This window comes from Stegostoma tigrinum, chromosome 9, assembly GCF_030684315.1.
Source record: "Stegostoma tigrinum isolate sSteTig4 chromosome 9, sSteTig4.hap1, whole genome shotgun sequence".
Classification (NCBI taxonomy): domain Eukaryota; kingdom Metazoa; phylum Chordata; class Chondrichthyes; order Orectolobiformes; family Stegostomatidae; genus Stegostoma; species Stegostoma tigrinum.
This window is the reverse complement of record NC_081362.1, coordinates 72811262-72837208: the sequence shown is the minus strand read 5'-3', so window position 1 is coordinate 72837208 and position 25947 is coordinate 72811262. Positions and strand designations below refer to the sequence as shown.

At 44.7% G+C, this 25947-nt stretch overlaps 1 protein-coding gene across 1 annotated transcript in view; it reads left to right on the top strand.

The window, feature by feature from the left end:
* The first annotated feature begins 22921 nt into the window (after positions 1–22921).
* Positions 22922–25947, top strand: part of LOC125455021 (potassium channel subfamily K member 12-like) — a 63380-nt gene continuing 60354 nt past the window's right edge. Inside the window, exon 1 of the mRNA XM_048536498.2 lies at positions 22922–23330. Coding sequence (XP_048392455.2) covers positions 22997–23330 — 334 coding nt within the window. The 5' untranslated portion in view covers positions 22922–22996. The remainder of the gene's footprint in view (positions 23331–25947) is intronic.

The following is a 25947-nucleotide window of genomic DNA, read 5'->3' as shown; positions in this document are numbered from 1 at the left end:
AAGTAGTTACCCAATTAGCACAAATGTGAGGAGGAATCCTTCTCTCAGAGACTAGTGAATCTGTGGAATTCCTTACTGCAGCATGTTGTAGAAGTTGTGTTCTGAGGCAGACAGATTTCTAATCCATAAAGGGTTATGGGGAAAAGGTAGGAAAAAGAAGTTAATGATAATCAGATCAGTCATGATTTCAATGAATGGTGAAGTAACGCAATGGGCTGAATAGCCTATTTCTGTTCCTTTGTTTCATGGTCTTGTATATGTTCTTCCATCTCGGTATATTTCCGTGTATCTCTTCCCATGTGTTTGCTGTGCACGTTATTACTTATTGCAGTGTATATGGCTGTATTCAATAGTGTATATTATTATGCATTATTCTGTTCTTATATGTAGACGTTTCCAGAGGCAGAATTCTAACTAGTCATTTTGGGGAATCAGATTCAGGTGGAAGTGGGGGTGTTAAAGACCTACAAAGGAACTTGCTTCAGTTGCTGATTCACTGTACTTTCAGGTTTAACCTTGGCAGTGGGGGGGAGATTTCACATGAGCGGGAAACAGCCCCCAATCTTGATTACTCACTTCATGTAAATCTTTGGTGAGAAATTAAAATATTCAAAAATCAGGTAGTTCACTGAATTGAAGCCAGCATTCTGGCTTTAACAGCTGACACACAAGTTTCCCATGCTTTGTGTAATTCACCAGCCCCTCAGAGAGCATTTCTTTGTGTGAAATTGCCTGACTGGGAAATCTACAAGAAGTGAAATTGAAATGCTGCAGCCCTGTCTGGCTGAGCAACTATGTTGCCAGAGCTTCTGACAGTGAGCTGCTACCAACAACTGATTTCCACTCCCTTCCAAATCAGTTCAACTGACTTAGAGCTCATTCACCTTGACCTGAATTTTGCTGCAAGTAGCCTTCAGTGCAAGGCATTGATGTTAGAGCTGACTGGAAGTTGAGGGCGAATCTGAATGTTGGCTATTCAGGTGAGGATCTGGAGAGGAAGAGGGAGGGGACAGAAAGATAGATAGATCTGTGATGTGTATGGCCTGAGGAGTGTCGTGCAGGAGAATTCTGGGAAAGTCAATGTGTGAGAAGGTTGCCAACCCACCTTTTCCACTTACTCTGGCCTGCGAAAATCTTGGGACATTGTCTCCAGGTTTGAGAGGTCACTGGCTTGCTGCTCACATCCTCTGCCATTTCTTACCATGGCAGTTTAGTTTGACAGGCTGTCGTCTTCCTGTCTTTGAAGAACACCCTCTCATTTTAGTCCCTCAGATTCTGTGACAGAAACTTCAGGAAAGAGTCTGAAACCCAGCTTGCAGGTCTCCTTCCCATTCTGTTGTGGTTGAAGCTTCAGGAAGCATTATGTAGTTCAGTCATTCTGACTTCTCATATTAGACATAGAACGTAGAACATAACAGCACAGTACAGGCCCTTCGGCCTTCGATGTTGTGCCAACCTGTCATACCAATCTGAAGCCCATCTAACCTATACTATTCCATGTATATCCATATGCTTGTCCAATGACGATTTAAATGTACTTAAAGTTGGCGAATCTTACTACCGTTGCAGGCAAAGCGTTCCATTCCCTTACTACTCTCTGAGTAAAGAAACTATCTCTGACATCTGTCCTATATCTTTCACCCCTCAATTTAAAGCTATGCCCCCTCATGCTCGCCGTCACCATCCTGGGAAAAAGGCTCTCCCTATCCACCCTATCTAACCCTCTGATTATTTTATATGTCTCAATTAAGTCACCTGTAAACCTTCTCTCTAATGAAAACAGCCTCAAGTCCCTCAGCCTTTCCTCGTAAGACCTTCCCTCCATACCAGGCAACATCCTAGTAAATCTCCTCTGCACCCTTTCCAAAGCTTCCACATCCTTCTTATAATGCGGTGACCAGAACTGTATGCAATACTATAAGTGCGGCCGCACCAGAGTTTTGTACAGCTGCAGCATAACCTCTTGGTTCCGGAACCCGATCCCTCTATTAATAAAAGCTAAAACACTGTATGCCTTCTTAACAACCCTGTCAACCGAGGTGGCAACTTTCAAGGATCTGTGTACATGGACACCGAGATCTCTCTGCTCATCTACACTACCAAGAACCTTACTTTGCATTCCGGTTACTCCTACCAAAGTGCATCACCTCACATTTGTCCGCATTAAACTCCATTTGCCACCTCTCAGCCCAGCTCTGCAGCTTATCTATGTGTCTCTGTAACCTACAACATCCTTCTTCACCGACCTTAGTGTCGTCTGCAAATTTACTAACCCACCCTACTACGCCCTCGTCCAGGTCATTTATAATGACATCTGTCCTTTAAAAGATTTAGTGCATGATCCAAACTCCCCTTTCTGATTGGGAAACTCAATAATGGGATACCAACTTTGTGGCTGATTTAAAGAGCCACAGTGCAGCTCATTTCAATAACAAATTGATTCCCATCCATGTGTGAGTCTATTTTGATTAATTTCAGCCCCATATTTTCAATTTGGTCTTGACTATTTTTGTGTCCTTCCCTCCTAAAACAATCTTTATTGATACAATTTTGTGACTAAGATTCATATTACCCTTCTTTCATCATTTCTATGTCGCAATCTTGGAATTTCCTGCTTTCTCTGATGTAACATTCCTGCCACATGGATTGCAGTGATTCAAATAAAAATCCATGGCCATCTTCACTGGGCAAGTAAGAACACTGACCTTGGCAGTATGCTCAAAGCCTGAGAATGAACTAACAAAATGCTTCCTTGAGTCAATATACTTAAATTGTCAAGGACATTATTCTGTTTCCTCTGTGAACATTCAAAGTATGTATGGAAAAGTATTGTGTTTGCACTTATAAATCCCAGAAGACAGGCAAATTTCATCTCACACACAGCACTAGATTTAAACATATGATTAAAATCTCATTTTTAAATTTTTTATCTATGCTACTCAATCACTCTAGATTTCATGTTTTAGTTTCCATGAAGAAAATAATGTTAATTTGAATAGAGTATTTGAGTACGTCTTTGAATAGAGATGACATGTGGGAGAAAGAGAAGAACATCAGACCGTGAAGATCTCAGAGCAGCAGTAATTGAGTGGCACATCTTTCACCCAATGAGTCATTGATCTAATCCAGCCACACCATCAAGAAGTTAACCTTTGCATGTCCCTACAGCTACTTTCTATGCAACTTATTTTTTGCCAAATACATTTTGCTTTCATTGAGCTCCATTCTTCTTTTAGATTTGGCCAAGGTTCAGCAAGGGGAGTCACAAATAGAATACATCTTTGTCTTTTTGGATTTTAGGATTACATTTTCTGGGTCACCTAAAGGACCAGTTTGACTTTCATGAAGATTCAAATAACTTCAGTTTATCGTATTAAATATTTGTACACTGAAGAATTTGTTGTTGTCTGCCATATCTCTAAATCCATCTTGGACCATACATTTCAAAGCAAATTGCCATTATATGCAACCATATACCTTTGAATGGCGTAATTCCAGCACTTGTGCTTTTTAAAGATTGAAAGAGTCAAGGAGCAAAATCATCTTCTCCCATCGATATCCCAATGGCAGAATCAAAAGTACACAAAACTTTCACTAGGGTCCCAGCCAGTCATGTTGTGGGGATGGGCAGGAAGTTTCTCCATACTCACCAATTGGCAGATTGCTATGACAGCTGGGATTGCAGACAGGCCCACGGGGAAAAAGCTTTGTGCCCTGGAATGAGTACTTTGGTAGAGGAGGCATTAGACAGTGAGTGTTGCCAATCTTAGTGAGAGATGAGAGGTGGACGGGTTGAATTATAGTCAAGGAGGGAGGAGTATGGGATACTATATGATCAGGGGATGTTCCAATGGGCAAAAGATGCCTCCCAAGGATACAGCTTCCCTTCGTCATTCTAAAAATGTTGAAGTAAAAGTGGTGTGCCCACTCCTGTCCAGCTGCTCATGTCAACCATTTTAATGGTTTGTGCTTGGTAACAAGATCACTTGACCCTTAATTATAGGTTTACATTTGGTGATTTCAGAGCTGGCCCACTCTCCATTCGATGGGGATGACTTCTGGGGTGGGTGAGAAGATGAGGGGCTAGTGTCATGACTAGTTTCACATGTGCCCACAATAGAAACATCCTGAGGGGATATGGAATCCAGCATGGTGCAATGGGCTGAATGGCTTTCTCCCTTGCCAAGGTAGCTTGACAGTCTCTATAGCTGTGCTCTAAACCTAAAAAACTCTGGGCATGCTTTTGTTCATCCTGCACGTTGATTGACTAGTGTGTGAAATAGTTTGGGACTCTTTCATTTTAAAGGAGTTATATTAGGGCAGGTTTTGCTGTCAGTGTTGTACAGGAGACACATTGGAATCAAATCAACAAACCTACACTCGTACTGTTAACTCTTCCATGAATCAAACACATGTGAAACCAGATCATTTTAATCTAATGTGCACAGCGGGCAGTTGGTGAGATTGGATTATCCTGACTTCAGTGAAACTTAAATTATGCAAAGTATAAACTATGCAACCACCTGATTACCTCAATATCCTCTACTGGGAGTCACTATGGCTTAAACACCTTTTTAACAATATTGCTAAATTAATAGAGGCGAGCTTCAATGGAACACACTCAATATTTAGATGCTAGTATTGCATGAAGTGATTCCTGGGGCCCTGTTTTGAGAATGTAAACAATTCCGTTATCTCTTCTCAGGAATGTTTTCATTCAGCCAAAGCAGAATAGAATAGAATTAGCTTCATTGTCACATGTACTCAAATGAATTTGCACATTCTCCCCATTTCTGCATGGGTTTCCTCCGGGTGCCCTAGTTTCCTTCTACTGTCCAAAGATGTGCAGGCTAGGTGGATTGACCATGCTAAATTGCCCATAGTGTTCAGGGATGTGTAGATTAGGTGAGTTATAGGGGGATGGGTCTGGGTGGGATGCTCTGAGAGTTGGTGTGGACTTGTTGGGCTGAAGGGCCTGTTTCCACACTGGAGGGAATCTAAGGGTTTAAGAGAGTCTAAGAGTACAGTGAAAAGTTTACAAACCGTAACTTACAGTGCTGTCTTAGGTAAAATGGTACCTAGGCAGAAATTCTCAACTTTAAGTAACGTTAATTAACATACCATTAAAGCAATAGATGTGGTACACGCTGGGACAGGGGAGTCTGAAGCAAATTGATGAATGTAGATGGAAACATTCAACAAAACAGTTGATAGGATTACATGATGAATGAAGATTTTTTTGATACGAAAGGGAAACATTGTTAAGAGAGGATAAGCTATCAGCTGCAGGATAGATATTTTGACTTTAGAGGAATGTAGACATTCAAAGGTATATGGTTGCATAAAATGGCAATTTGCTTTGAAATGTATGGTCCAAGATGGATTTAGAGATATGGCAGACAACAACAAATTCTTCATTCTTGACCAACAAAAGTTAAAGGTTATCAGGGATAGGTGAGAGTGGGGAATTGAGGCAATGAGCCAATCAGCTCTCATCTTATTGAATGGGAGCTGAATGGCCAAATCTTGGCTCCTAACTCTTGTATTTCTTCTACTTGTAGAAGAGTTCAATAAAAGATCCAGGATCGTTTTTGATCCCAGTATATCCTTATTCACAAATTAACAATATAATCAGTTATAAATAGGAACTCATGCTACACCATGCTGTGTGAGAATGAAGCATTACATTTATTGACAAAGAAAATTACTTTCTTTATCTAGAAACACTGCAGTCTTTAGGCTTTTCATCCAAGTGGTGATGCTTGGTGCATCGATATTTTTAATCCCCTTATTCGGGTATGTTACGACACACATCTGGAGCAGATTGGATTTGAACCCATGCCTCCTGTTCAGGAGAGAGGGAAGAGCTCCAAGGAAGATCCTTCTTCCCTGGTCTGTAAAGGAATGAACGTAAAGCTGGAAGCTTGTAGATCAAGTTAGTAAACATATGGCGGCCTCCAGAAAATGCTCAATGTGCCAACAGGTTGATGGGAAGAGCCTAAGGTCAGGAATCACATAACCTCAAAGGTAGCAACATTTTTTTTTAAAAAAGGCTTCCATTAGCAACCCCGTTACTCAGAGACTGACATCATAGTACGTTTGGAGAAGGGGAAAGTTGGCATTTCTTCTCCTAACCCAAAGGCTCTAGTTTCTGACTATTTTAAGCAGGCTGGTATCTACCAGCCAATGATCTGCCAAAAACTTCTGCAGGATAATTACTTCAGGGCACAATCAGCTGTGGTTGCAAACTCTATCCCCACCTCCAAAGAGAAGGATTTACATCCCTCAGATTATTAGCTGTCACTGTTTACTGTGGTTTTTCTATACTTTAATCCAAAGGCACTAAAACTAATTGTGTCATTCCGCTGTTGCAATTAAGTCAAAGCATCACTGATGGATTCGGTTTTAATCGGAAGGTATTTGTAACATATTAATATTTACCGCCATTCTTTTTCATTGCAGAAGCAATACTATGTCATAGAAATAATTGTCAAGTCGCATCATTAAGCATGAATAGCCAATCTGTGAGATGGATCGTTTAGCTATACAGTTCATACGAGCCAAACTAAAGCCACGCACAAGGAAGGAAATTAAAAAAGTGAAAGAAGCAGCAATTGCACCAATTAATGGATTGCTTGATTGGAGCTGTGAAACCCAATTCATATTATTCTATTCATCTTTATTCAACAGAAACAGACAACACACAGAGATCAGGCAATTAGGAAGGAGCGGCTTAGCAATTTGAGAATGAGCACTGAACTTATGGCACCAAATTAGAACTTCTGCAGCATCGCTATAATCCACAGCAGAATAGTTACTATAAACAATTTTATAGCCAAGGTGTTTTCATCATTCCGTGTACAATTATTCATTATCTGTGTGTGTAACCTTCCATCCTAATTCCTTTGTGGTATTGTATAGTCTGATTATAGAATTATCGAGTGGAAGCTTCCACTGTGGAAGCAATGTTCATTTTCAAATGTGGAAGTGAGGATCATTTCCAAGTGGGATGGGCTAGGTTTTCTCACACAAATGTTGACTCATCACACGTGAATGCACAAAGACCAGAATGAATCTTTGATAAGATAATAAAATGTGAGGCTGGATGAACACAGCAGACCCAGCAGCATCTCAGGAGCACAAAAGCTGACGTTTCAGGCCTAGACCCTTCATCAGAGACAGGGATGGGGTGAGGGTTCTGGAATAAATAGGGAGAGAGGGGGAGGCGGACCGAAGATGGAGAGAAAAGAAGATAGGTGGAGAGGAGAGTATAGGTGGGGAGGTAGGGAGGGGATGGGTCATTCCAGGGAAGACGGACAGGTCAAGGAGGTGGGATGAGGTTAGTAGGTAGGAGATGGCGGTGCGGCTTGGGGTGGGAGGAAGGGATGGGTGAGAGAAAGGACAGGTTAGAGAAGCAGAGACAGGTTGGACTGGTTTTGGGATGCAGTGGGTGGAGGGGAAGAGCTGGGCTGGTTTTGGGATGCGGTGGGGGAAGGGGAGATTTTGAAGCTGGTGAAGTCCACATTGATACCATTGGGCTGCAGGGTTCCCAAGCGGAATATGAGTTGCTGTTCCTGCAACCTTCGGGTGGCATCATTGTGGCACTGCAGGAGGCCCGTGATGGACATGTCATCTAAAGAATGGGAGGGGGAGTGGAAATGGTTAGCGACTGGGAGGTGCAGTTGTTTATTGCGAACCGAGCGGAGGCGTTCTGCAAAGCGGTCCCCAAGCCTGCGCTTGGTTTCCCCAATGTAGAGGAAGCCACACCGTGTACAATGGATACAGTATACCACATTGGCAGATGTGCAGGTGAACCTCTGCTTAATATGGAAAGTCATCTTGGGGCCTGGGATAGGGGTGAGGGAGGAGGTGTGAAGGCAAGTGTAGCATTTCCTGCGGTTGCAGGGGAAGGTGGGGTTGGAGGGGAGTGTGGAGCGAGCAAGGGAGTCACGGAGAGAGTGGTCTCTCCGGAAAGCAGACAAGGGCGGGGATGGAAAAATGTCTTGGGTGGTGGGGTCGGATTGTAGATGGCGGAAGTGTTGGAGGATGATGCATTGTATCCGGAGGTTGGTGGGGTGGTGTGTGAGAACGAGGGGGATCTTCTTTGGGCGGTTGTGGCGGGGGGGGGTGTTGTGAGCGATGTGTTGCGGGAAATGCAGGAGACGCGGTCAAGGGCATTCTCGACTACTGTAAGGGGAAAGTTGCGGTCCTTGAAGAACTTGGACATCTGGGATGTGCGGGAGTGGAATGCTTCATCGTGGGAGCAGATGTGGCAGAGGCGGAGGATTTGGGAATAGGGGATGGAATTTTTGCAGGAGGGTGGGTGGGAAGAGATGTATTCTAGGTAGCTGTGGGAGTCAGTGGGCTTGAAATGGACATCAGTCACAAGCTGGTTGCTTGAGATGGAGACTGAGAGGTCCAGGAAGGTGAGGGATGTGCTGGAGATGGCCCAGGTGAACTGAAGGTTGGGGTGGAAGGTGTAGGTGAAGTGGATGAACTGTTGGAGCTCTCTGGGGAGCAAGAGGTGGCGCCGATACAATCATCAATGTAACGGAGGAAGAGCTGGGGTTTGGGGCCTGTGTAGGTGCGGAAGAGGGACTGTTCCACGTGACCTACAGAGAGGCAGGCAAAGCTGGGGCCCATGCTGGTACCCATGGCCACCCACTTTGTCTGTAGGAAGTGGGAGGAATCGAAAGATAAGTTGTTGAGGGTGAGGACGAGTTCGGCTAGGCGGATGAGGGTGTCAGTGGAGGGGGACTGGTCAGGCCCGCGGGACAGGAAGAAGCAGAGGGCCTTGAGGCCATCTGCAAGCGGAATACAGGTGTATAGGGACTGGAAGTCCATGGTGAAAATAAGGTGTTGGGGGCCAGGGAATTGGAAGTCCTGGAGGAGGTGGAGGGCGTGGGTGGTGTCACAGACGTAGGTAGGGAGTTCCTGGACCAAAGGGGAGAAAATGGAGTCCAGATAGGTGGAGATGAGTTCGGTGGGGCAGGAACAGGCTGAGACAATGGGTCGACCAGGGCAGGCAGGTTTGTGGATTTTGGGAAGGAGATAGAAACGAGCTGTGCGGGGTTGGGGAACAATGAGGTTGGAGGCTGTGGGTGGGAGGTCCCCTGAGGTGATGAGGTCATGAATGATGTTGGAGATGATGGTTTGGTGCTCGGGGGTGGGTCATGATCGAGGGGGCGGTAGGAGGTGGTGTCGGAGAGTTGGCGTTTGGCCTCGGCGATGTAGAGGTCAGTGCGCCATACTACCACTGCGCCACCCTTGTCTGCGGGTTTGATGGTGAGGTTGGGGTTGGAGCGGAGGGAGCAGAGGGATGCCATTCTGCGGGAAAGAGGTTGGACTGGGTGAGAGGGGTGGAGAGGTTGAGGCGGTTAAAGTACCGGTCGAACTGCCGTCGAGACATTAACCGCCTCAACCTATCCACCCCTCTCACCCACTTCAACCTCTCCCCCGCAGAACGGGCAGCCCTCCGCTCCCTCCGCTCCAACCCCAACCTCACCATCAAACCCGCAGACAAGGGTGGCACAGTGATAGTATGGCACACTGGCCTCTACATCGCCGAGGCCAAACGCCACCCCTCCGAAACCACCTCCTACCGCCCCCTCGATCATGACCCACCCCCGAGCACCAAACCATCATCTCCAACACCATTCATGACCTCATCACCTCAGCAGACCTCCCACCCACAGCCTCCAACCCCATTGTTCCCCAACCCCGCACGGCCCGTTTCTATCTCCTTCCCAAAATCCACAAACCTGCCTGCCCTGGTCGACCCATTGTCTCAGCCTGTTCCTGCCCCACCGAACTCATCTCCACCTATCTGGACTCCATTTTCTCTCCTTTGGTCCAGGAACTCCCTACCTACGTCTGTGACACCACCCACGCCCTCCACCTCCTCCAGGACTTCCAATTCCCTGGCCCCCAACACCTCATCTTCACCAGGGACGTCCAGTCCCTATACACCTGTATTCCGCATGCAGATGGCCTCAAGGCCCTCCGCTTCTTCCTGTCCCGCAGGCCCGACCAGTCCCCCTCCACTGACACCCTCATCCGCCTCGCCGAACTCGGCCTCACCCTCAACAACTTATCTTTCGTTTCCTCCCACTTCCTACAGACAAAGGGGGTGGCCATGCGCACCCGCATGGGCCCCAGCTATGCCTGCCTCTCTGTAGGTCACGTGGAACAGTCCCTCTTCCGCACCTACACAGGCCCCAAACCCCAGCTCTTCCTCTGCTACTTTGATGACTGTATCGGCGCCGCCTCTTGCTCCCCAGAGGAGCTCGAACAGTTCATCCACTTCACCAACACCTTCCACCCCAACCTTCAGTTCACCTGGGCCATCTCCAGCACATCCCTCACCTTCCTGGACCTCTCAGTCTCCATCTTAGGCAACCAGCTTGTAACTGATGTCCACTTCAAGCCCACTGACTCCCACAGCTACCTAGAATACACCTCCTCCCACCCACCCTCCTGCAAAAATCCCATCCCCTATTCCCAATTCCGCCGCCTCCACCGCATCTGCTCCCACGATGAGGCATTCCACTCCCGCACATCCCAGATGTCCAAGTTCTTCAAGGACCGCAACTTTCCCCCCACAGTGGTCGAGAACGCCCTTGACCGCGTCTCCTGCATTTCCCGCAACACATCGCTCACAACACCCCCCCCCCCGCCACAACCGCCCAAAGAGGATCCCCCTCGTTCTCATACACCACCCCACCAACCTCCGGATACAACGCATCATCCTCCGACACTTCCGCCATCTACAATCCGACCCCACCACCCAAGACATTTTTCCATCCCCACCCTTGTCTGCTTTCCGGAGAGACCACTCTCTCCGTGACTCCCTTGTTCGCTCCACACTCCCCTCCAACCCCACCACACCCGGCACCTTCCCCTGCAACCGCAGGAAATGCTACACTTGCCCTCACACCTCCTCCCTCACCCCTATCCCAGGCCAAAAGATGACTTTCCATATTAAGCCGAGGTTCACCTGCACATCTGCCAATGTGGTATGCTGCAACCATTGTACACGGTGTGGCTTCCTCTACATTGGGGAAACCAAGCGCAGGCTTGGGGACCGCTTTGCAGAACACCTCCACTCGTTTCGCAATAAACAACTGCACCTCCCAGTCGCTAACCATTTTTACTCCCCCTCCCATTCTTTAGATGATATGTCCATCATGGGCCTCCTGCAGTGCCACAATGATGCCACCCGAAGGTTGCAGGAACAGCAACTCATATTCCGCTTGGGAACCCTGCAGCCCAATGGTATCAACGTGGACTTCACCAGCTTCAAAATCTCCCCTTCCCCCACCGCATCCCAAAACCAGCCCAGCTCTTCCCCTCCACCCACTGCATCCCAAAACCAGTCCAACCTGTCTCTGCTTCTCTAACCTGTCCTTTCTCTCACCCATCCCTTCCTCCCACCCCAAGCCGCACCTCCATCTCCTACCTACTAACCTCATCCCACCTCCTTGACCTGTCCGTCTTCCCTGGAATGACCCATCCCCTCCCTACCTCCCCACCTATACTCTCCTCTCCACCTATCTTCTTTTCTCTCCATCTTCGGTCCGCCTCCCCATCTCTCCCTATTTATTCCAGAACCCTCACCCCATCCCTGTCTCTGATGAAGGGTCTAGGCCCGAAACGTCAGCTTTTGTGCTCCTGAGATGCTGCTGGGCCTGCTGTGTTCATCCAGCCTTACATTTTATTATCTTGGATTCTCCAGCATCTGCAGTTCCCATTATCACAGAATGAATCTTTTGTTGGGCTAACAGGCAGAAGTTCTTCACCCCTGCTGTGGAGTTGTAGAGTCTGAGGTCCTGCCACCTTATTGAAAGGCCCTGAACACCCATTCATTACCTGCAAGGCAGGAGCATCACTCAGGCTGTTGGAGTAGATGCCTGCAGTTAAATGTTCTCGCCATTCCTCCTTTCCACAGCCAGCATGCCTCCCTTCCCTATTCTGATTTCTATCCTGTGACAGATAGACAGTCATCCCAGGAGGTCATCTTTGCCCTCTACCCATTATATTCCAGCATCAATCCCTCAGTTATCTTCCATGTTTCATGCAGTTAGACCATCGATACCCAATCTCATTCATGGCATGAAATAAGTGATAAATCCCAAAAGAACAAAACAGTGGCCAATCTATTTGAAGCCCAGCAAAAACTGTACCGCTCTACACCTTTTACATGCTGCCTGGAATTGAAAGGAATATATTGACTGCTTGCTTGCAGAGAACTTAATTCTGGTCAGTTGGTTTTCTAAAGAGCATACAGGCTATGCAAGTACATGCGAAGAATGTTATGGCCCTTGCCTTTGGCAAGTTGGAATTATTTTTAAAATTTGAGAACTTAACTGCAAACTTTCATTGCCCTATTGGGTATTTGATATTTTGGCCTCTCTCATAATGAAGTTCCCCTGCCTGCCTGCTTTCTGCTGCCAGAAAGAGCACAAGATCTGTCCTATAGAATCATAGAATGATTAGAGGATAGAAGGAGGACATTTGGATGTTGTAGCCACACTGGTTTTCTGCAAGATCAATTCAGCTAGACCCATTCACCTGCCTTTTCACTGGAATCTTAGAAATTTTTTTCATGTGATTATCCAAATTCCTTTGAAAGACACAATTGCATCCCTCTCCACCACAGTGTCACGTAGCTGTGAGATTCTAATCACTGCATCAAAATGCTTTTCATGTCACTTTTGGTTCTTTTGCTAATTATCTTATCTCCCTGCCAATTTCTCTCCATCTATGCAGATCCATCTCTTGTGATTTTGAACACCTACATCAAATGTCCTTCCGACTTTCTCCCTGCTAAGGAAAGCAACCTTAGTTTTTCAAATCAATCAGCATAACCGAAGCCTGTCATCTCTATTGCCTTTCTCATAAATCTTCTCTGCACCCTGCCTAAGCCTTCACATGTCTCAAGTGTCCAAAACTGGATACGATGTGGCACTCAACGCCAATCTAACACTTTTTATCCTTCATAAGTTCCTTACACATTTATTTTCTGTTTCTACTTATGCAGTTCAGGGTGTTGCATGCTGTTATATCCCATAACTTCACAATAATGTACTGGCATTCCTGGACAGTACAAATATAGCCAGTATCTTTGTTTTGATGGCCAAAATCTTATAGAGGCCTGAATGATGTGCGCTGTGCTGAAAAATATGGCAGAATTGTGCAAGAAGTCCAGTGAGACCTATCTTAATGATGGGAACAACTCACTGCGTCTTTCAACTGTGTTCCAGGCATTGAAGTGAAATCCTCACAAAGTAGGCACCAAGAATTCTCAAAATGGAAATCAGAGCAGGCATCTGGCAACTTCAGCTGTCCCTGGTTTTGAAGAGGCTCCATGTTAATCACCATGCAACAGCATCTCAAGCATGCTCCGACGGCACCAGATACATGTACCTCATATTCGTGGGTATTGGGATCCAACTTGTGTCAGCCCCTAAGAACATTCATTGCACATCTTTGAGACAATTATAGGATGCTTCTGCACTTAATGTAATGCTGCTGTAAAGACATTGTGCTCTCAACGACACATGCCCAGCTCATGGACTGGATTGTCTGCATATCGAGATTTGCTTGTTCCCTCAGCACTCATTCACTTTAACCCTACCTGAATCCTTAAGCATTCCTGCCTTGTCTTGCCTTTTTGCACATTGCCCACTCAACAAGAGATGCCAGACTCACAATACTTCTGTCTTGCCTTGCTATTTAGTGCAGACACAAAGCCAGGAAGTTGGTTACCAGTCCTCAGTCAAGTCAAGGGGGAATGGCCTTCAGTCAACAGGTCCCAGCACGGTCAATCAAGGATCGCCTCAAATACCAGTCCAGGGGCTAGGACAAGGTAGAAAATGTGCTCCAGATGCTGAGCATCAGAAACCTCTCACCACAAGAGGTGAGAATTGCAATGTCAAGTAACCCACCATCCATCCTGACACTTTCTGCCCTATTGTGGGCTATTTTGCTCCTAGAATAAGGGAGATGCAGATATCAAGGGGGATACAAGTATGTGATATCTCAATTGGTACTTTCGGTACAGTCATGCAACACACTGTCATCCAGGACCTCCGGGTTCCTGCCCATAGAGTAAAGTGCCAATTTTCCCTTCCCTGCCATGTGTGGGCAAATGTCTGGAACCACACGAGACACCTCTGAATTGGTTGTGCCTGCCTGAGTGCACAACAGCCTTTACAAGACACTGTCAATGCCAGGTATAGTGGTGCATTCTGAGATGTGGTGGTAGTGGTGAGTTGACCTGAGTGTGGCAAAGGTCAGGACAGTGTTAAAATAAAAAGAGAGGCACCATAGGGTTGGAGTAGGTTGTTAATGAGGTAGGTTTGATAAATTGCTTTGAGAAAACTCATTAGGATTTGAAGAGAGAAATCTTCTTTGAAACTCAATGAAACTGATCCTTAGCCAAAAGAAAACATAGATTAATTTGAATATGATAGTAGATGTGCTCTTGTGTACATTTTTAGTATGTAATCAGCTTTGTTACATGTGACTCTAGTCCTAAGCTATGTTTTGCTCTATTTACTGTAAGGTATAGTTAACAAAACTTAAAATGTCTATGTTTTTATATTCTGATCCCTTATTAATAATGCCACTGTAGTCTCTTATGCGTCTCTCTGGCAAGATACGATGTTTTGTACTCAATTTAAGTTTATTACAACCGCTGTGATATAGCCTTATATTTATTTTCATTTGATGAGATTTTCACACTGTTAACAATGTTCTAATCTTCTGGGTTCTTCCCTTTCTGTCATGTTCTGGAAATGTATTTGAAGTAAGAAATATCTAAGTCAGATTGTTAAGGTAGTGTCAAAATGCAGAAGAATCTTGCTGTACAAAAATTGAACTGCATAAACTCAATATATGGGCAACCCTTAAAGAAAGCAGGATAAAAAGGTGTATCTGCTGGCTGGTTTGAAATCCCTGCTCTGATATTTTAAAGGACACTGCAGACCTGCAGTGCCATTCTGGTCACTATCCGACTCTAGGCAAACTATGTAAACCAAAATGGAAGCCCTAGATTTTCTGTTTACAGTTTTTCTTCCATGCTCTATTTTTCACAATTTTTGATCAAACAGATGCCCACAGGACATGGAACAAGATTCTTTTTAAAACTGGCATAAGGAGGAACCAGTGCAGGGACAGTAGAGATGGGAGCAGATTGACCATTTATGACATACATATACATGATTTTCCATTCCATTCATTTTAGATTTTATTGTCATCAGTCAGCACTGTGGCAATCCCAGGTAACCTCTGCACTGGGATAATTTTAACATGAGATTTTATATTAATTACAACAGGATTACATAGCTGTCAACTACAGCTATCATTGTTTTACTTTTAATTACCAGAAGAAGATAGAATCCCAGATAAACGCGGCTAACCTCACTAACTGAGTTCCTCATTCTGGATTCACACCTTATGTATTTAAGTAGTTTGGTTCAAAGGAAAGAATGAAAATAGTCATGAACCGTGAAAATAGCTCCTTCTACTAATTGCCATTTACATTCATAGCTCTTCTGAAGTGCTGCGCTGGGATATTCTCGGGCTTGAAGTGGGCTCTTTTCTTGGTCTCAGCAGCCTACATGTGGCAATGATTTAACTGTTAATATTAATGCAGCAAATATACTCAAGTGATATGTCAAATAACTGAACTAAGGCAAAAATGTGCATATTTTACTGCTGCAGAAAAATAAAGACCTCATTTTTTTGCCCACTTTGCTTTCATGAGTGCATTCTGATTTAACCCAACTCAGTGAGATTTATTTCCCAACATTATCTTGATAATGACAATTATTTGCAAAAGCAGTCATTTGGACTTGCTTGACTGGTCAACTCTATCTGCTGCGTTTGAGATCAGTGTTGAAGCACCTGAATAAGCATTCCCCTCTAGTCCCAGCAGAGGCATCTACTTCCCATAATAAAACAAAACAAACTTATCCCAAGAAAATTTGCAGGGCTACTGGGAAAGATTGCTGTGAAGTGGAGTTGGACTCAGAGAATTACTCCTTCAGAGGGCCATCACAGACATGATGAGCCAAATGCCTTATATTGTACCATAACCTTTCTATGATTCTCGGCTTAAAGGACCAGATAGCATATTCCTATGCTGGCCTTTTGTGCAGACAGTTGACATTTACAAGTCAATGAAAGTTCTTTTGGACTCTGTTCAGATCTCGCTGCTGAAGCAGTGTTTTATTCCTAGCACTGACTACTGTTGCACCTTTTTAAGTTCATTAAGAATTCTTGAACCATCCCTGTTTACATATTCATGACAAGTTGCATACCACCTCTCCAACATGTATTGTCCTGTTTTTACAAGCATCTCCAAAAAATAAGTGAACCTAACTAGCTGTTTAATTCTGCTTCACAGCACTCAGTGGCAGCACCACTCACTCCACTCCTAGCAACACAGGCACATGTACCCTGAGGAGTATATGCTGCCAACTTGAGGTGGGTACATAGAGAAAACACAGCGCAACACAGTAGCATGGTGGTTGAGCACAGTAGGTGCCATGATCCATTGGCCAAATGAGCAGCTGCAGAATATTGAATTCAAGGTTAGCATTTAGATGATTGCTAAGCAAGCATCAACGTGTCTCCTAGTTATTGAAGGATGTGCCAAGAGTCCTGTGTTGTCTGTTGTCAACTGTGGAGGTGTCCGTTACCACAGTTGTGCTTAATTGTTAGACAAAACTGCAGTCCAGCATGGAGTAAATAGAATCTGCAAGGCAGGCTTATGCGAAAATCTCTGTAACTTAAGTCTGGTGTAAGTACCTTTCAAGTACTGCTATCAGGGTCTTGGATTTCAAACTCTCTCTTGTCCGAATTGTGGAATTCAGATGGAGAAAATATTCTGTACAGATATGCTGCCCTCATTACTGTCTTAGCTTTGCTCTCCAGTGATCACTGGATGTACCATGAAAGCACAGGTATGCCTGGAATAAGCTGCTGCATCCTGCTCCTCCAAATGGCTGTAAATTTGCTGAGAATGAGTACAAGAAGGCAACCATCACAACAGTAGATAAGGCTGGGCCTGTATCTGGGGGTTTTCACACACAGGGAGAATGAGATTGCACTAACACACACAATATCCACTGCCACTGTCGAAGCTCCAGTAGTATCTGCTTTTTTGGTCAGATGAATGCAGTAACAGTCTAGGACACTAGTAGGCAGTGACTTTGAAAAACAGCCTGTTATTAGCTATTGCAGGAATACATCTGCATTTGAACTGAGTGGAAAATGTTACATTTGTCAGCAGTAAGCTTTGCTTTTCACAATGTGTGTCTGTGATATTTGCTTTGCAAATTCTCGCAAACTTACTTAGTTGTGGCCACCCTGTGGTCTCCTGATGAAATGTACATAATGGGACTTTATGCTTTAAGCATTTTGCCCTTGTTCTGTAATCCATTATCTGTTTTGACCTGAACCAAGCCAAAGGCCACCAAATGCAACCATTTAAAATTGTTGTGACGTTATCAATACAAATACAATCTTGATTCAATGTGTTCCCTTAGCAGATCTAGGGGTAAAGCCATGTGGATTTGTCAAGGAAATCTGAACCTGGCTTCCACTCCTTCCCTTGATCGGGTAGAACCTACTGTTCAGCTTGATCCATATAGGATTCAAATGGAACAATGTTCAAAATCAAGCCCCAAAAAATCTGTCTCTCAACTCTTAAAGTTTCAGCAGGATTACCAAGAGCACAGCCTACATGTTAAATTTGAGAGATCAAGTGTGGCCCAACAGCAAACTGACTGAAAATACAAAGCTCTGTAGGTATAAGGCTGTACTCTCAGTTCTTTTTCTCTGTATTTGTTTCAGATTTCCAGCATCTGTTGTATGTTGCTTTCATGTGGGTGTTTTTGGCACACTCCTATCAGACTGCAAAACATGGGCAACTAATGCAAGCCATGAAGGGACATTGGGCAGTTTCCAGTTGTGCTGCTTCAGGTGAATGTTGAGCATCCTCTGGACAGATTACTGAGTACGAAAGTATACCAATGTGCAGGGAACCCCAGCATGTCTCCTAGTGACAACACTGCTTTGGTTGAGTGAAGCGAATAGAAGATGGCTGTATTCCCAATGACAGCTGTGTGGTGGGCTCGCAAGAACACACACAGCAGCCACATCTGTGTTACAGGCTATATGGAAGCTAGGACAACATTTTTCCCAGAATCAGAGTCAATGAATTGGGCATCCTTGCTGTTGACCAGAGTGCTTGGAGTCAAGGCAATCAGGAAGGGAATGGAACAAGGAGAGAAAGAAAAAGATGCCCAAATGAGATTATAATATAGAAAAAATAGAGACTGTCAAAGGGAAAAATATCAGCCAACATTGGGCCAACACTATTCATCTGTGCCAGGTATGGAGGGGCTAGTCACTCACAAATCAACCTCCACAGCCTCAGTGATGATGTTGAACCTAGAAACAATATACATGCTATGCACGGTCCTTGCTTTCTAAGACAAATGTGTACTATTCATTCCTTTACAGGAAAAGGAACAGGAAATTCAAACTGCCACAATAACATCACAATTCTATAATTTAAAAATATATTATATCAGGTAGAAAAACCTTAGAGACACAAACTGCAATCCACATCATTACAGGAGCACTAAGTAGGATTTTTTAAGTTGGATTTTTCAGTCAAAATTTTATAAGAGAATAAAAGGGACAGAGACAACATGGACATAATGTTGACTAAGTGACATGAAGCAGGGAAAGAGGAAACATTTGTTTACTGCTCTGGAGGAAGCTGCACAGTAGGTTCCCAAGGGGTGGGTACAAGGACACTGCTTCTCCTATCAATTCTCCTACCACAACCTTGGTATACCAGACACGATTGCAAAATTTGCCAGTAATACAAAACTTGAAAATTTTGTGGATTCTAAGGAGAAAGGCAATAGACTTCAAGAGGATATAGTCAGGTTGATAGAATGGGCTACTCAGTGGCAGGTTAAATTTAACACAGGGAAGTGCAAAACAATTCATTTTTGTAGGAAAAATAAGGAGGAAATATAAAATACAGAAAGCAATTCTGAAGAGTGTGCAAGGACAAAGGCAACCGGAAGTAAATGTGCACAATTTGTTGAAGATGTCAATGCAGATTGAAAAAATGGCTCAGTACTCCTATTTCTGAGCCAGGAAGCCTGGGTTCAAGTCCCATCTGTTCCAGAGGTATGCAATAACATCTCTGAGCAGATGGATTAGCAAATATCTCCTAATCCCAAATAGCAGTGTACAAATGCAGGAAAATAATGGCACAACTTTGTAGATCATTGATTCAGCCTCAGTTGGAGTATTGTGTCCAGTTCTGGGCACTGCACTTTTAGCAATAAAGTGAAAACATTGGACAGGGTACACAAAGGGTAAATGAGAATGGTACCAGTGACAAGGAGCTTCTACTACATCAATAGATTGGAGAAGTTGGGTTTTGAATTGAAAAAAAAGCTAAGAAGACATTTGATATAGGCATTCATGAGGGGTCTAGGCCAAGTAAACAGAAAAATTGCTTCTGTTGGCAAAAGGGTCAAGAAACAGAAGACACTAGTTTAAAGCAATTGGCAAAAGAACTGATGGTGACGCAAAGAAGGTATTTACAATGTGAGTAGTTAGGATCTGAAATGTACTGCCTGAAAGTGCAGTGGGGGCATATTTAAATGTAGCTTGTGAAAGAGAATTTGATAAAGAGCTAATGGTGAAATATTGGACGGCCGTTGGGAAAGGGTAGGGAATGAGAATCAATGTGAAAGCACCTTTTACGTAATGAAATGCCCCAAAAGCACTGTAAGGGAGGAAAGAGTAGTTTATACGATGAGCTTTTGGAAACCATAGTCTTTAATTTGTGGTACTTGCATTCACCATTCTTTATAGGCAATAAAGTTATTTTAGTTTAAAAACATGTATTTTTATGGCATATTTCTGAACATTAAATAGTGGGTGCTCAGATTTCTTCATTAAACGTCATAGGGTTTCTAACAAGTGTTAACACAATGGGATGAAAATGTCAGACAACGAAGATGAAACCAAATAGACCAATGCGCTGGAGCCAACTTTTAACACATTGCACCAAATGTGATCTTTCCTTGAATTTTCTAACCAGGGACATCAAAAGAGTATTTCCTTGACTGATTTTCCTGCCTCGTCCAAGTGACGGAAACTGGTAACGAGAGAAATGGTTACATTTAATTTCCCCCAGTGAGGAATCTTTAACGCGATGACTTTCTGCCGGTTTTGCAGCGCCCCCGATCCGAAATCTGCGCCGTGAGCCAGACCCGGGGATTGATCTGAGTTGAGACGGGTTTCTGAAGCCGCTCTGGTTCCACATCGGATCGAGTGTGTCAAATCTGACTTTAAACATCTTTGAAGATTTGTAACCCGCGGAGAGTCTCAAAGGGGAGACTGAGTTCATTGAAAAGCTGGAACATTTAAGTGGGAGTTGCCGGACGCGATCAGGGCAAAGCGGTGGGCGGGGAGCTCGCTGGCTATGTACATATAATGGAACCATGGGGGGCTCAGACTGCAGCGTTCCGTGCAGTGCTGGGCAATACAGAGAGCCTAGCTATTCAGCAAAATGAAGCAATCCTCTGCAGATGGCAGAACGAAGAAGAAATTCTTGGAAATGAAATTTCAACGATTGGAACATTTACAGGAATTGTGTCACAGTATCTTTTCCTTACACAACACTTTATTTAAAAAAAAGGAACATATTGGTCGGGATAAAACACGTGCATCAAGGGAACTGTGAAACGCCAGGAGCTTCTCAGTAGACCGTCAGCACACTGAAATCGAGCGAGCACCTTGTGGTGGGACTGGCATTCCGGCTAACTACTGTGAAAGCGGCACACCACATCGACTGGCAATTGCTTCCATTGACTGCTTTGGTCCAAGCTGAGTCCGCCAGGTCCGAATGTGAGAATACCTCCGGTAGGTCTGACTGGGCTCAGATGGCGCTTCATGCCAGCTGTATTGGGCGGGTGGGGCGTAGGTCAGGAAAAGGCATCATCAACAAGAAGTAATTTTCCTTCCCCGTAAACGAAAAACGCAGTAAAAGTCATGACTACGAAGAGAATTGGCTTTTGATTCCAAATGATCTCGTTTAGCCAGTTGAGTATCCGCTATCTGAGCATAAAACCATTCAATTTTTACTCCGCAGAGCCTTGTTAACTCCTGGAATCTAACTTCCTAGAGGAGATTAAACACCCTGCAATTTCTGCCGCTTTGATCTTTCGGTTTTATGTTTTAAATGTCAACCCAAGATTGATCGCTCAGTCACAAAACATCGATCGCATTGATTTTAATACCTGTTGCGTTTCTGGGCGCTTTTCTTTTAACAAAAAGAAATCTTATTTAACTTGGGATCTCTCACGTCAGTTCCAGCCAAGTGGCCTCCAATCTCAGAGCGGACACTTCACTCTGGCCCATGTCCCGGGCGGTTATGCTCAGTGGAGCCGCAGCAATGCGTCTCTGAGTTCATGGTTGCTGCGGCCAGCGGAGAGATTTTGGGATAGGAGGGGGCTGGTGGTCTGGAGGGGAGTAAAAACGGAAGCAGACCGTCTCATCTCTTTTTTACCGGTTACATAAGGCCAGGGGGAAGAGGGAGCCCTGCGAACGCGGGTCTCTCGTGAAGTCATGCTGTTACGAGTGATGCAGATGACGGGAAAAGTCATCCGAGTTTGATCTGTGACTTTAACACTGGACGTTACAGTCGCTCTTGTCAGGGATATGCGCTGTGGGTGGAGACTTAGAGCTTGTTGCCTTCGGTGCCCACCTCAAACACTTCATGAGCCCAGAGTGCCTGTGAAGATGGAAGTGGGGGTGAGGGGGTAGGTGGGATCTAAGAGGTGGGTGGTGAGGGCGGGGAGAGTTAATTTAAAAAGGCCGTGAGGAGTGAGATGGAAACAAAAACAGAAGTTGCTGGAAAAGCTCAGCAGGTCTGGCAGCATCTGTGAAGAAAAAGTCAGTGTTTTGGGTCCGGCAACCCTCCTGACAGCATGCTGAATTTGCTGCACCGCCGCTTTGGAGTCTCCGTGTCTCTGTCCGTGGTGCTGAAATGAACGCGGAGGTCGTTTTGCGGGAGGGGGACCCGTGCTCTGTCCATGATGCTGAAGCAAAGCTGTGATTGCTATTGCAGGGGCGGAACCTGCCTCTCGGTTTCCCTCATTTCCTCTCTTTCTCGCTCCTTCTCTTTCAGACGAACCACATTTCCAAACAGGTGTGGGGAGAGACTTCTATTCAGGAATGGACTGTACAAGACCTTTGAGAGGGGCAGTGCCCTTCACTGTATGCCAATGCGACCCCTTCTGCATTCCAGTCTGTTCTTGACTCTGACAATATGACACTTGGTTAACAACCGGCTGTAAAAACCAACCTCACTCGGGACTTGCCGAAGCAGATTGAATCACTGCCTGGCGACTGGAAAGGGGGATAGTGTGGGCAGCAAGAGAGAGAAAGGAGGAATTGGCAAGATCCAAAGCTGACATGAGTGCTGGCAGCGAGATGTGAAGACCAAAGATGCTGTGTAGCAGACAGTGAATATAAATGCTGCGGTGGACTGATTTGGCTTTGCACCAATGTTAGAAGCTTCAACAGAGGAGGGCAAGAGAAGACAAAACCCTGTACATTGCCAGCCTGTTTTATTTTATTGTTGTCGGAGAACAAGAAAAAATGTTGGAGAAAGAAATTACCCCTTCTTTCAGAGAGCTGTTGAATGTGGGGTAAAGTGCTGGCTGTCAATTCCAGTGCAGTATTGGAGGGGGATATCAGGACATATCATCCCGCTGGTGGCTGCTCCCAGGCTGGTGGTAGAGGCAAAGGAGCTGATATTTGCTGTTTGAAGTTTGCTCCCTTCCCCACAACCCATGCCCCAGGCTGCTTCAGCCAGTGCTGAAACTTAGGTTGATGAGTGCTGGAATATTGGGTGCCCCAACACAGGGAGGCTGCTGCCACTCGGCGGATGATGGGCAGTGCCCGGGGCTGCACTCTGCTGCACTTCAATGAAGACAACGGGCGCTTTGTACTCCTGGCCACCCTCATTGTGGCTTACCTGGTGTGTGGGGCCGCCATCTTCTCAGCTATCGAGCGGCCCACCGAACTGCAGGCTCGAGCCAAGTGGAATCAGACTCTACGCCACTTTGCTGACAAGTTTGACATCGCCACCGGGGAGTTGAGCACCTTCCTGCAAGAGTACGAGGCAGCGATCACAGCTGGGATTCACACCAACACCTTGAGACCCAGGTGGGACTTCACCGGAGCCTTCTACTTCGTGGGGACGGTAGTGTCCACCATCGGTAAGTGGCCACTTCACCATGCCCAGAGGGAGAGCGAGGGCTTACGGGTTGAGTCCTTACTATCAACATGACTTACCGTCTGGTGTCTCTAAATGGAGCCTCATGTGGGTGAGTTTCAATAGTGAGGCTGCCCCGGACCCTTACTAGAGTTAGCATCTTGCTGCCCAGTCAGTCCAAGAGGAATTCCTTTGGCTCAGTTTCTCAGATTTACATACCCAACTTGTCAAATAAGAGTAAGAGTAGGCCACTTGGCCCCTTGAGCCTATTCCACCAGTCTCCTTTCCGTCCTAATCTCCAGTAACACTTCAGTTCTTTGTTTATCAATAACCTACCCAGCTTCACATAAAAATGTTGCAAGAGTACAGACAGTTCCAAAGCAGCATGATCATCTGTGTGATGAAAAGTCTCCTTATTTCTGTCTTAAACAGCTAAACTCTGATTTTGAAGTGGTGAATCCCTCCCTTCCACGAGAGGAAATATTCTTTCCACATCTACCCTGTCAACATTTCTCTGAAATTTAAATGTTTCAGCCAAATCATATATTATTCTGTAAACTCCAGCAGATACAAGTCCAGTCTATCTAACAGCCCATCCATTCTGGATTGTAGTTTAATAATCCTTCTCTGAAATTGTTCCAATGTATTTACATCTTTCCTTAAAAATGGGATCGATACTTTACACAGTATGCCAAAAGTGGTCTCACCAAATTTCTACACAACCTTAATTTTGTATTCAATTCCCACACCAAAAATTATTCTATTTATTCTATTAACTTTTCAGGTTATTTGCAGCACCTTTTGCAATTCAAGTACTAGGACACTCAGAACGCTATGCATCCCAGAGCTCTGCAAATTTCTTACTATTTAAGTGATATGCTTCATTTTTATTCTTCCTGCCAAAATTGACAATTTCACATTGTCCAACATTTACTCCATTAGCCAAATCTTTGCCCACTCACTTAACTTTGTAGCCCCCGTGTCCTCTTCACAAATTAGTCCTTAGTTATTTTTGTATCATCAGCGGTTTAACCACCATACCTTCCATCTTTTCATCCAAGACATTTATATAATTTGTAAAACATTAAGGTCCTACCACTGATCCCTGCAGAACACAACTCATAACAATACACCGACTAGAAAATGACTCATTTGTGCCCACTTTATCCTTCCTGTTTGCTAGCCAATGTTTTATCAATGTGAATATGTTACCCACTACACCACAAATTTTTATTTTTTGCAATGACATGAGCAGATATGCGTTTGGGCATTTGTGGAATGCAAATGTTTAAATGAGGTTGTTATATAAATAGGTTTCTGCTTGGTTGTGCATATGTGAGCTTAACAAGTGCCTGTGGAGTGTATATTTGTGCATGTAAATTGAATTGAATCCATTCGCTTGTGCTTTTTGGCAATGTGTATTAATCTGTGAATGAGTCTAAGCTTGAAAAAAATGCATATGTATTTGTGAGCATGCATATGGTAATGGTGAATCCGCACTGACTGCTGAGTTATACAGTCATAGAGCCATAAAGCATGGAAAATGACCCTTCAGTCTAAAATGTCCATGCCGCCCAATTTTTCGGAATCAAACTAGTCCCACCTGCCTATGTTTGACCCTTATTCCTCAAAATCCTTCCTATTCATTTACCTGTCAAAAAACCGAGCCTTAATGTATCACTTTCTTTGGCAGCTTATTCCAGACATCAACCAGCCTCACGGTGAAAACTTTGCCGCCCAGGTCCCTTTTAAATCTTTCTCCTCTTACCTTAAAATTAAGCCCTCTAGTTTTGAACTCCCTTAACCCTAGGGAAAATATTTTTGCTCTTCACTTTTCTGTGGCCCTCATGATTTTATAAAAATCTATAAGGTCATCCCTCAACCTCCTACACTCCTGTGAAAAAGTCAGAACCTATCTTTCCACACCGTCTCCAGTTTAATTATTTCCTTCCGATAACAGGGCAACCAGAAATGTACACACTATTCTAAAAGTGGCCTCACCAATGTACAATCACAACAAGACATCCCAACTGTTATACTCAACTGTCGGAGAATGCAGCAGAATATAGATAGGTTGGAGAGTTGGTGGAGAAGTGGCAGATGGAGCTCAATCCAGGAAAATGCGAGGTGATGCATTTTGCAAGATCCAATTCAAGAGCGAACTATACAGTAAATCGAAAAGGCCTGGGGAAAATTAGGTCCATTGTACCTTGAAGGTGGCAATGCAGGTCAATAGAGTGGTCAAGAAGGCATACGGCATGATTTCATTCATCAGGCAGGGCATTGACTACAAGAGTTGGCAGGTCATGTTACAGTTGTATAGGACTTTGGTTTGACCACATTTGGAATACTGCATACAGTTCTGGTTGCCACATTACCTAAAGGATGTGAATGCTTTGGAGAGGGGCAGAGGAGGTTCACTAGGATGTTGCCTGGCATGGAGGGTGCTAGCTATGAACAGATGTTGAGTAGTTTAAGATTATTTACTTTCACAAGATGGAGGTTGAGGGAGGATCTGATTAAGGTGTACAAAACTATGAAAGGTATAGACGGGGTGGATAGCAAGAAGCTTTTCCCCAGAGTGGGAGACTCAGTTACTAGGGGTCACAATTTCAAGGTGA